Genomic DNA, 12,075 nt, shown 5'->3' on the forward strand with positions numbered 1-12,075 from the left:
GTATGGGGGCTAGGTGAAGTAATGGACCGATTTCAGCCAGTTTTAATAGGCTTGGTCCTTGTACCAAATTTGATCGAAATATCTTCAAAATTGCGACCTGTACTCTGCGCACAAGGTTTACATGGACAACCAGCCAGACAACCAGACGGACGGACATCGTCTAATCGACTTAGAAAGTGATTCTAAGTCGATCGGTATACTTTAAGATGGGTGTTAGACTAATATTTTTGGGCGTTACAAACATCTGCACAAACGCATAATACCCTCCCACTATGGTGGTGTAGGGTATAAAAACACGTAGCTAGAGAATGTACGAATTTAATCCAGCAAAATTTCGTCTACTCCTGATAACCTCATATACGAGTTCATGATTGCTATGAGATCGACACCAGGTTTAAAGAACTTTTTACAAAATGTGTTTCTCGTTTAGCGAAAAAGCTTCACATTTTACAAAAACTGACAGACATCAAATATTGGCAAATGTTCTAAATTAGAAGCAGTTATCTTAGTAAAACAATTTTTTACCACAGAAATAAGATCTGCTTGATTTTAAAATTCCTTGTTATTAAGGTGCTGTAGGCAAATTATTGCTACATAAGAACGCACTTTAATGCACAGAGATATACTTCCCTTTTATTTTTCTCACTTTACTTCCATTTTTTCGGTTTTTTTTACAGTTCCTTTTTTTTTGTATTTAGTAAAGTCGTAGATTCGTCTAACTTTATTATAACAATTCCCCCAAAAAAATATATGAAAATGTTTTTACTACTGCTACTGCTGCCATAGCATGCAATACATACAATTATATATTTGTTGATAGTTATGCATGGTCATGTATGTGTGGAGTAAAAACAAATACCAACATTTTGTTTTCTTTATAGTTTTCTGCAATTTTTTCTCCATTGTATCGTTATGTGTTGTATATCTGAATGTGTTAGTTGTTGCAATATGACATTGAGTTTATCTATATGCTATAAAACACATCCGTGATGAACAAACCAATGTCCGGAATGTAAGGCCTTGAGTTTAAAAATAAATTTGAATTGAATATGTTTCACAAGGTTACAAATATGAACAATTCATATGAATGAATAAGTTGTTTTAAATATTAAATAATTTAAAAATAATTGAAATTTTGTACACATTGGAGATGGTTCCTTGAAGAGAATACGATGAGGAATTGGCAGCGATCTCACACATATGTCGTTTATTCTTCCTTCGCTTCTTGAGCTCTATTCTGTAAACATGATTATGGGTATTTAAAATGATTACAATATTCCCCACCTCAGTTCTGCCGAAAGCAAACTATGTATATAAAGACACACACACACAAACTGAAACAATAACAGACAACATCTGCAGACGAGCGTTGCATGCATCAAAACAAAATCGTTGGTTACACCCCAGCAATTCTAGGAGACTGTCCCGAACTAGTGATTTTACCTGTAATTTAGGGTGACAACTAGTTATGTGACTAAGTAGTTATTTTAACTCGTGAACGTCCTTAGCCCAAGATGAATTTATCTTTTTTGATTAAAATGAGACTGTCTGATAGCTGGTAGAAAGTAGTCAACGCATTGGATTCACATACCGATTACATGGAGTCAATTATCTTACTAGTTACCTAACTGTTTACTTGATGAACTACATGGCTAGTTACTTTATCATGCACTGGTGCAAGTTGAAGCTAACTGACCTCAAATAGTCAGTTAAAAAGACACTTCATAGACGGTAAAGTGTAAACAAACCTACATCCGACAACTCTCCAATAGATTACTTCTGGTGTGTAAGATAACTACTTTCTAAAGTGGAGTACAAAATAAACGTTTGCATTGACTACACTCTAGACTACTTAGAGACAATAAAGTGACAATTAACTTCACTTAAGTGATAATTGCCTACAAAATAGATTAACCTCTAACTGTTGAGGTGGTGGTAAATTTTACCCTCTCTTTACATTTTTTTAAAATACTCTCTTCCATTGCATTCTATCAATTAAATTCTCTTAGTATCTTCTCATATCATGATCGTTGTTACTCAGTTGTGTTTTGGCTGAGCTAGACATTTCACGAGCGGAGCTATAGACATCCTGGTGTAAAAATTACCAATCGTTAGCATTTAGGTAATTTTGTCTTTGAAAATATTTTACCACCATGTCAGAGTTAGCGTAAGTGTTCAGTAGAAAAAAATGTACCCCACATCAACATTAACGTAATATTTTCATAGAATTATTATTTTGGATATTTGTTGTGTCAACTCTTACATTATTTTTCTGACTTTTTAAAAAAGCTTGCAAGACAAATGATTTGACCACATTTGAAAAACGTGCGAACACAGATTTTGATGAGTAAAATCCTCCAAAAAGGATGACCTGTAGTTTCTACACTTGATTATTTTTGTTTATGATCTCTTTTATATCTTTAAATGTATACATTTGGCTGTGAGAAAATGTCCTTTAAGTTTTTGATTTGCTTTAAATTCTTATTTTTTTATAAGTTTTTGATATATCGTTTTTGTTATACTAAAAAAAAGGTTTGTGAGGTAAAATAATTATTATGTTTAAACCAGGGACATAACTGTTATAACCAATATTGGAAAAAATCCTGAAATAATTGTTTATCAAGAATTTTTGAAAAATGGTCCCTGAATAACAGTTAAAAATAACCAATATTATTTTGGTCTTTGGTAACCATTATAAACGATTTTTATTTCATTTGGTCTTCAATAACCATTATGAAAGATTTTTATTTTTTTAGGTCTTTAATAACCATTATAAAAGATTTTTATTTTTTTTTGGTCTTCAATAACCATTATAAAATATTTTTATTTTTTAGGTCTTTGATAACTATTATTAAAGGTTTTTATTTTTTTGGTCTTCCGTAAACATTATGAGTACCAACAAAGTTTTATGGTCGCATGGACCTGGTTTTCTTGTATTTTAAAATAGACAGAGAAAGATAAATTGTTCCAGAATTTCATAAGAATCAAGAATATTTATGATTATAAACAGTTTTCTTTTAAAATGTGCAATATGTGATAGCTATGACTAATTATGGACCAATCGGCATAAAATTAAGTGACATGTCTTCTCTATATATGAAAGTTATTTGTGCTAAATTTTATTTGAATACCAACATTTTTAAGAAATCTATACTCGTTAAAATGCTTTTCGGAAGTGGGCCTTGTATGGGAGCTATGACTAATTATGGACCAATCGTCACAAAATTTAGTAGTGAGAGTTCGGCTTATATAAAACTTATTTGTGCTGAATTTGGTTTGGATATCTATATAACTAAGATATTTATGAGGGATTATCTATTTTCAGATAGGACAATCGTTTGGGGGCTAGGAGAAATAATAGACCGATTTTAACCAAATTTAATAGACTTCGTCCTTGGGGCACTATACGCTATATCACTATGGTGGTGTAGGGTATAAATATTTGTAATGGCTGTAGTCTATCGAAGACCAAAAAAATAAAATTTTTTTATAATGGTTATCAAAGACCAAAAAAATAAAAATCATCATCATAATGGTTATTGAAGACCAAAAAAATAAAAATCTTTCATAATGGTTATCAGAGACCGAAATAAATAAAAATCTTTCATTATGATTATTGAAGACCAAAAAAAATAAAAATCTTTCATAATGGTTATCAAAGACCTAAAAAAATTAAAATTTTTCATAATGGTTATCATAGACTAAAATTTTTTTGAGTTATTTTTAATTGTTATTACGGGACCTATTTTTTTGCAGTTATTTTTTCTATAACCAATTGCTTATTTAAAAAAAAATAACAGTTATTTCGGGTCCCTGGTTTAAACAAATAAAAATATATCTTTTATTTATTTATTGTAATTAAAAATGTGGTAGCTTATTTTTAAAAAAGCAAATAATTATAAACAAATATTTTTTAATAATTTTTTTTTTTTAGTAAAATTAAGAGGGGTAAAATTTACCACCACGTCATTAACTATGTAACAAAATTTCACCTCGAGAGTTAAAGGTTAAATGGAATATTTAAAGTACAAAGAGCACATGCGTGTCAAATGATCAAAAACATATAAATTGGAGTCAGCCAAGTGTTCAGACATTAGTATTAATTACTGTCTAAAAAGGATCATTGACTACTTGCTTAACTGCTGGGAACTGCTACAAATATATACAACATATGAATACTTACAGATAACTTTACAGCACATACTCATGCACATAAATATTTCCATTTTATAAGCCAACACAATATATATAAATAAAAACAAAGCAAACGCAAAAAAAAAACAAGGAAAATAATATTTTAGAAATTTCAAAAAGATTAAAGAAATTTTACTCAACTTGCAAACTCATCTTGACATTAAGTGGAAAAGAAAAAAAAATTGTTGATGTTCCTTTTTGTTGTATACTAAAACACTAAAATTCTTTAAATTTTCTATTGCTGTTGATTTTTCGACATTGTTATGCCGTACACAGCAATGCATTGCTAAGAAAGCAATTACAATTTGAAGTAACTCTTGATTAATGCTACAGGATTTTGTGCATTGTGCAACAGCAGCAACAAATTTAAACAAATACATACATATACAAAATGGAAAATTTTCATAGTTAAGACTTTAGCTTATGTAGTAAGTGAGTATTAAAGGAATAGCAAATCTGTGCTCAACAAGGAAATTAAAATTAAAGTGAAAAGATTTGAAGGGTTTTGAGGAAAAATAGGAAATAGGGAGACAGGTTTTTTTTGCTAAAAATAAAAAATATAATACATATTTTTCTAAAAAATATTTTTTTTAAAAATTATATTTTCTGATAAAGTAAACCAATATTTTTTAAAATATGTTTGTAAAAAATAAATTTTTCTCAAAAATTAGTTAAAAAAATAATTTTCCAAAAAATACTTTTTACATAAAGGTACCAAAAAGCTCATTTTGGGAAATAAAATCTTTATTATTTATCCAAATAGGTATATTTTTTTAAAAAAAAGTTACTTTCCAAAAAAAAAAAAAATTAATAATTTTTAAAAAAAAGTTTTTTTTTTTTAATTTTTGTAATATTTTAAAAAAAAAATTTAATTTATTAGTGAAAAAAAAATTATAACGAAAAAATATTTTTGATGAAAAAAAGTTCAGATTGAAAAATATTTTTCCCGATTTTGACCCATTGTAGGTCCAAATTACTATCGCCGTTGCAATGGACTTTGAAATATCTATCATTAGATATCCATATTGTCTATATTAATGACTTAGTAATCCAGATACCGAGCAGGAAGAATTTCCGATATATTGATGTATCAATCATGTTAGTAAGTTATATGGGGCTACGGATAGTTGATTTCAACATACATACGACTTCTCTATCTATAACGATCCAGAATATATAAACTTTGTGGGGTCGCAAATGAAAAATGTAGAAATTACAAACGGAATGACAAACTTATATGAAGGGTATAAAAATGCCGCAGCATACCGATTGTTCACAGAAGCTTATAGTGAATTTTTTTCATCGGTTTCAATGTCCGGGATATGGTTCAGTTCAGAAGTGATGATTTTGACACGGATGACAAAGATCGCCCAGAATTGAAAGCATTATTCCATGATGATTGTTGTTGAACTCAACAAGAGCGTGCAGAATCATTGGAAGCAACTCAATCAGCAATTTCAAAACATTTGCGAGCAGCAGGTTTCATCCAAAAGCTGGAAAATTGGGTACCATAAGAATTGAAGCTGAGAGACCTTGAAAAACGATTTTACATGTCCGTAATGATACTTGAACAATATAATAGAAAATAATTTTTGATCCATTACGATAACCCGAAGAACAAGAGATAGAATGTGAAGCCCGGACAACCAGCCGAATCAACACCAAAGCCAAATAACCGTGGCGCTAATGTATTTCAATGTATTTGGTGGGAGCAAAAGGGTCCTATCTATTATGAGCTGATGAAATATGATCAGACCATCACAGGTTTCTTTTTAACAGGTATTGCAACATGTGGCCTAGCGCTGTCATGATGGAATATTACGGTTTCATGTCTGGCCGCATGTTCTGGGCGTTTTTTGGCCAATGCTCACTTCGTTTGAAGCTTCAAACGGCCACATGTTGCAATACCTGTTAAAAAGAATTTAGATTGAAGTGGTTGGGAATTTTTGCCTTACCCGAATTATAGTCCAGACTAACTATTTGTTTCGATCAGAACAGAGTATCCAAAATTGGCTTGATTCGTTCTTGGCTTTAAAAGATGTGCAGTTCTTTTTGGATCGGAATTAGATGTTGGCAGAAAGTTGGGAAAAGGTCAATTTTTATGTCATAGATCCAATACATAGATGTCTTTACTCGATAAGCCATATCGTTTAATTACAGTTTCCACTAATGGGGCCATGAGGTCCTACCCTACGTATGTCAAGGGTAGGGTTTTTATCACGGAAATCCCGGGACAAATTTCCCGGGAATTTTGCCAATTTTTCACTACCCGATTCCCGGGATTTTTAGTCGGGATTCCCGATAATTAAAAACAGACGAAACTACAAAGAAAACATGTTAGAACTCTATTTAAAAAAAAGTGAAATTTTTCAATTATATCTCGGCAATAATAGTATAGAATTGATCTTGGACTTGAAAGCAAACACAGCAATAGTCCTTGGTAACAATGTCAGCTTTATATTGAGTGTGTTTTGCAGATGTTGTATTATAAAAAATCACCTTTGAATCCAATAATTTGGAAATTTTCGAGATCAACATAAATTTTATCTCTTAGCTATTCAGTTAAATGTATTGAATTCATTCCTTTTACTAAAAGGATTAAGAAATTTTTTTTCTATTCATTTTGAAAATGATAAAAAGTTAAATAAAACTGAATGAAGAAAAAACATTTTAACTCAATTTGTGGTAGATTTGAATCAACAAAAATTGAATCATTCAAAAGTTTGAATAAATTCTGTTATTAATTAACTTCAAAATTAATTCAATTTAAATGAAGCTTTTGAAGGGAGCTAAAGAATTAGATATTGGGAATGGATTTATGAAATTAAAGGCTGACATTTTTTAATTACGGATTAATGTAGATTAATTACGGGAATGTAGAGAACAATTTTACCGATTCCAGGGAATCAATAAAGGTTGGGAATGAATATAACCCTAGTCAAGGGTTATATTCATCCAATATACAGGTATATAAGTTTTGAAAACGACCGAGACCTGCATGAATCAGTTTACGTTACTGGGAAGTAGCCTTTCTGGAAGACACGTGCAAGAACGATCTCTGTATTGGGGATTATGACATTGTTTTATCTTCTCCAGCAGGCGACTTGGTGAGGTACATGCCATTTACCAGAAGTTTTTAGAACAAATAAGTATATATTACTGGATAGTGGGCGTTATGGTAGACACATCAGGTATCCAGCCTTTTATTAAGGACAATGTATTGTCTGATGTTCCAGAATTTGATTGATATAACGTTTCTAATGTTATGTTACCCTCAAGTTGATCAAGTTTGGTTCACTGATATTTCCAAGCTGTAATTTTGATGGCTTCACTAGCAATTTCGTGGTATAGTTGGATCCAAAAATAGCACTGTTTCAAATTTTGTGTAGTCTAGTGTTGATGGAGCCAGTGGTGGTTATATTGATGGTTGCTACCTAGGTGGCGATTTACGGCATCTTTATTAGGGTACTACTGGACGTTCAATATGAATTTTGATATTTGGATCGCGATCCATTGTATATCGCATAGTATATATCGGTCAATATATATTGAACGTGTAGCAGTACCCTTAGAGTCATTTAATTTGTAATATCCCCTTTTTATTAGACCAGAACTAATTTTTTGGCATTTCGAGAGTGTATGCTAGGGTGATGATTTGTTATGATAAAATCGTGATTATTTTGCGACATGCAAGATAAGCCTCTGACTTATCTGTGATTTGTTATTATTCTGAGTTGAGGTTTTGTTTGTCAATAATAATGGCTGGTGAGTTGACAGCCATTGGCCGAGTGAATTCGGGACATTCCAATACTCCGAACCAGCTGTCGTCGGCATAAATAGAAAGCTTTAAAACAACAACAGGAATAAATATAACCGGTAGGCGAGATTCTAAACCCAAAAGAAGCTAACAGCTTAATTAATAGGGCTATCACACACCCTTTTCGTCAAATGCTGTTTAAATACAGTTTTTATTATTGCTTGTTCATTATGTATTTATTTCTAATTTGGTTTTAAACCCAAAGAACTCAATATTTTTCCTACCAGGCACTCTTAAGAAAATATAATTTAAGCATCTACTATCTACTTATAAATTCCTTGTTTAGTTGTTTCCTGTTCATAAACTATAGAGTAAATGATGAAAAATGTAATATGACTTGCTACTTCTACGTACTACTACTATATCTTCATATTTTCGTTTATTTAGTTTTATTTTTTTTTTTCTGTTTTGCGTACATAATTGTACTTATACATTCATTCATTTATTCATTCATTTATATTTATGTGTAAGAAGACACAAGTACCTACAACATGGTAAGTTGTAGGTAGATAGGAAGGTATGTTGGTACTTGTGTACCTTCAACATCTATTTTGTTGTAGATGCAATTTTCTTGATTTTTTAAGCATAAACACACACAAGAAGTAGGAAAATATACTCCTGCATACGCTAAGACATACTAACACTTATACAAACACCTGCATACACATATAAATGTTTACAATTAGAGTTGGGTAAAAATATTATATATAGTATACTTTAAGGAGGTTTAACAAATATGCGGTGTTATTTGAATTTTAAGGAAATTTTTAAGAAAATAAATCAAGAATGTCAAATGTTTGTAACTAAACATTAATTATAATTTTGTTAATTTTATAAAAACTTCCCAAAAAGTAATTCAAGTTTTGGAATGATTTTTCTTGAAATTTCCAAATAACATCACTTTTTTGTAAAACCTTATACTTTAGACATTCATAAATTCTACTACTTACATTTAACACGTAACGGCAGTTGGTTGCTGACAGTTTCTCCTTCATCATTTATGGCGCTACATGCATAATTTCCTGCATAGTGTTTCGTTATTTTTTGCAACACCAAACTCTGATTAGAACGTATTACACGCGCTGATGTGTTATGCTCCAGGTGAATACCCTAACAAAGTAAATTAAAAGTAATTTTATTTTTCTCTTTCAGTTTTATTTTTGTATTTTTTATTATTTTTTTTGCTGTTCATCTTTATTCTTGCTTTAGTCATATTTTTTTCAACTACTACGTTTTTTTTTGTTCGTGTTGTATGCAACAAATTTCTTTTGCATATTAAGTACATGTACATGTCTAGCTTAGCTAAGTAAAGTTGAGTAGAGTGTATCTCTGTGTGTGAATTTCAGTTCTATTCGTTTTTTTCTCATTTACTAGTTCCTTTACAACGTGTATTTTAACAACATGTAAACAAAATTATGTAGGAGTAAAATAAAGTTAATAAAAAAAAACAAAATATTTAAAAAAAAAATAGAAATTTTAACTGTTTTTTTCTTAACTACAAGAAAATAGTGTGTGTGTGTTTACAACGTAAATTTATTGTAGTGTTAATAATTTAACATAAATGATTAGACGGTAGATAGAGGCAAAATATGATTTGAATGCAAATGTCTTTAATCAAAAATTTCATGCAAATTTGTATGCATATGAAATTGTAGAAACTTTAAAAATAAGTTTTTGTGGAAAATGTGCTAAACTGAAGCCACTTTTAAAAGTTATAATAGTTTTAATTACATTTTGCTGATTTATTTTTAATTGAAACATATACACAGCCTCAAAAGTGAGTAAACACCAGGGAATTTTTCGATTTTTATCGCGAAAATCATTATAGTCTGACGTTTTTAGTACTGAATCTATTATTCAACCAAATCTCCAACAAATTTTAATTGGTGAATAAATTTTAAGGTTTTCATTATCTTAAAAAATAACAAATAATTTAGGTGTTTACTCAATTTTGAGGCAGTGACATTCAGGTATGTCACAGAAATTTTACGAATATTCAAATATCGTAAAAGTTCAAAATAAAGACACCTTATTGCACACAGTTACTTGTAAGTAACACAGACAATCGAGTTTTAATACTCATATACTAGCCTTTGATGGACCGACCTAGAAAGTTTTCAATAGCAACAAATGCAACATATTATTTTAAAATCATTTGGAAAAATTGTCTTCAATCGACATAAGTACAGATGTTTCCCATTTATAAATTGCTAATTGTCTTAGTATTCTATGGACCAAATTTTCAGATTTTCAATAGTAAAATAACCGAATATATATCTGATATATGGGTGCCACATATGGATCTGTACAATATCTGGAGAATTCGGAAAGTTAATATTAACATACAAATTTAAGGCAAACTCTCAGATTTATATGGCTATAGAACAGTATTAAGCAAATAGAGGCAACAACATCAAGCAACTTAATGAAATGTTTGTATTTTTACGCTCTATTGTTTACATTCTGGTTGTGTACGTGTAAATTGACGAAAATCTCCGTAATCTGAACAATATGAACGCACATCGCTGCTATAGAATATAAGTGACTCATTTGCCATAATGGGATCATTTATAAAGACAACTTCAACGGTTAAAATGATTTTCATCCTCAACGCTTATCGAATCACTACGGAATAAATAATGTAGACTTAAGCTAATGTCTGCTTTTTTTGAACTATAAAGGGTGTTTTTTAAGCCTGATATAACTTAGAAATAGATAGAAAAAAAAAAAATTTTAATAAAAAAATGTTTTATTCAAAATATCAATACATGTCATTAACATTTGAAAATGATTTCGGGCATATGAGCACCGTGGCTGTTCTTGTTGATGTCCAATTTTTGGACAGTTTTTCGAGTATTGCTCACAAGCAGTGTTGCCAGGAGCTGGCGAAAAAAGAAGCTATATTGGCTTCAAAAAAGCCAAAAAAAAGCTAAAATATTATAAATTAAGAATTTTGGTTTATATTTATTTTTAAATAAAAAATTAGAAAATATGTTCATAATATTCATCTGCTTTACTTAAAGGAAGTACTAAAAAGTTAAATACTAGATTAACCATGTCAGAAAATGGACATTGTTGGTTCTATATTTGTCCATTTGTAGTTTAATATATTCTGCCCCTGAGCCTTAAGCTTCGTCAATTTGACATAATATATTTTTTTTGGTTTTACTACTTTATTATCAACGGGAAAAAAATTGATTTTGCGTAGAGTTTTCATATGGTAATTTTTGTCGCAATTGCTCAATTAGTTTAATTTGTCGTATTATTTTTGTCATAATCTTCACTAATTAAAACGTTCTTTATTTTATCTCTCATTCATCAAACTAGTATGAAAAATGTGTCAAAAACATTAAACAATTTTCAATTGGCGACGATAATGGATCAAATTCCTTGAATTTTAAATCAGAAAACAGGAAATGATTTATTTACTTTTTGTACTTTGTGCAATACTGGTTTTAAAAAAAGATGGTACGCCAAATTATAATCAGTGTATTAATTACTTAAAAGTTTGGCTTTTTAGAATTGCTGGTTTGACGAAATTAAAACAAAATGGGTTTTAACTCGAAGCATAGATCCACAAGACGTTTAACGGCTATTGATCGCCATCGAGTATCACAAGCCTTCAAGAGTTTGTGGGGCTCTTGTCCATTATATAATGATGAATATAATGTGTAATAACAATTTTGTCTTGAAAGAGAATTTGCTAGACATTTAAGCTTTCAGATATAAAATACTCTATTTCATTTTGAACCACTTGATATTGGCAATTTGTTATTTGTTCTTTTAATACTGCACAATTCTAGAGTATGTTGAAAAGCTAAATGAAAATCAGTAATGAATTAAAATGAAAATGGTTCACAAATATAAATTTAGCCTTTTTATTTACTCTTTAGTCTCGAAATTTTTAGCCTTTTTTAACTTCAAAAAAGGCTATTTTGAAATAAAGAAAAGGCTAGAAAAAAGCCACGAAGCTAAAACCAAAATTTCGAGGCTAAAGAGTAAATAAAAAGGCCTCAAAAAGGCTAAACTGGCAACACTGCTCACAAGTAACACAAACAATGTCG

The 12,075-nt window shown here is 30.1% G+C and overlaps 1 protein-coding gene across 1 annotated transcript in view; it reads right to left on the reverse strand.

Annotated features, from left to right (window-relative positions):
* The window catches only part of side-II (sidestep II), a 399,801-nt gene that overhangs the window by 93,971 nt on the left and 293,755 nt on the right, over positions 1-12,075 (reverse strand). The window contains exon 10 of the mRNA XM_065500441.1: positions 8,962-9,121. Within this exon, the coding sequence (XP_065356513.1) occupies positions 8,962-9,121 (160 nt within the window). The remainder of the gene's footprint in view (positions 1-8,961; positions 9,122-12,075) is intronic.

This window comes from Calliphora vicina, chromosome 2, assembly GCF_958450345.1.
Source record: "Calliphora vicina chromosome 2, idCalVici1.1, whole genome shotgun sequence".
Taxonomy (NCBI): Eukaryota; Metazoa; Arthropoda; class Insecta; order Diptera; family Calliphoridae; genus Calliphora; species Calliphora vicina.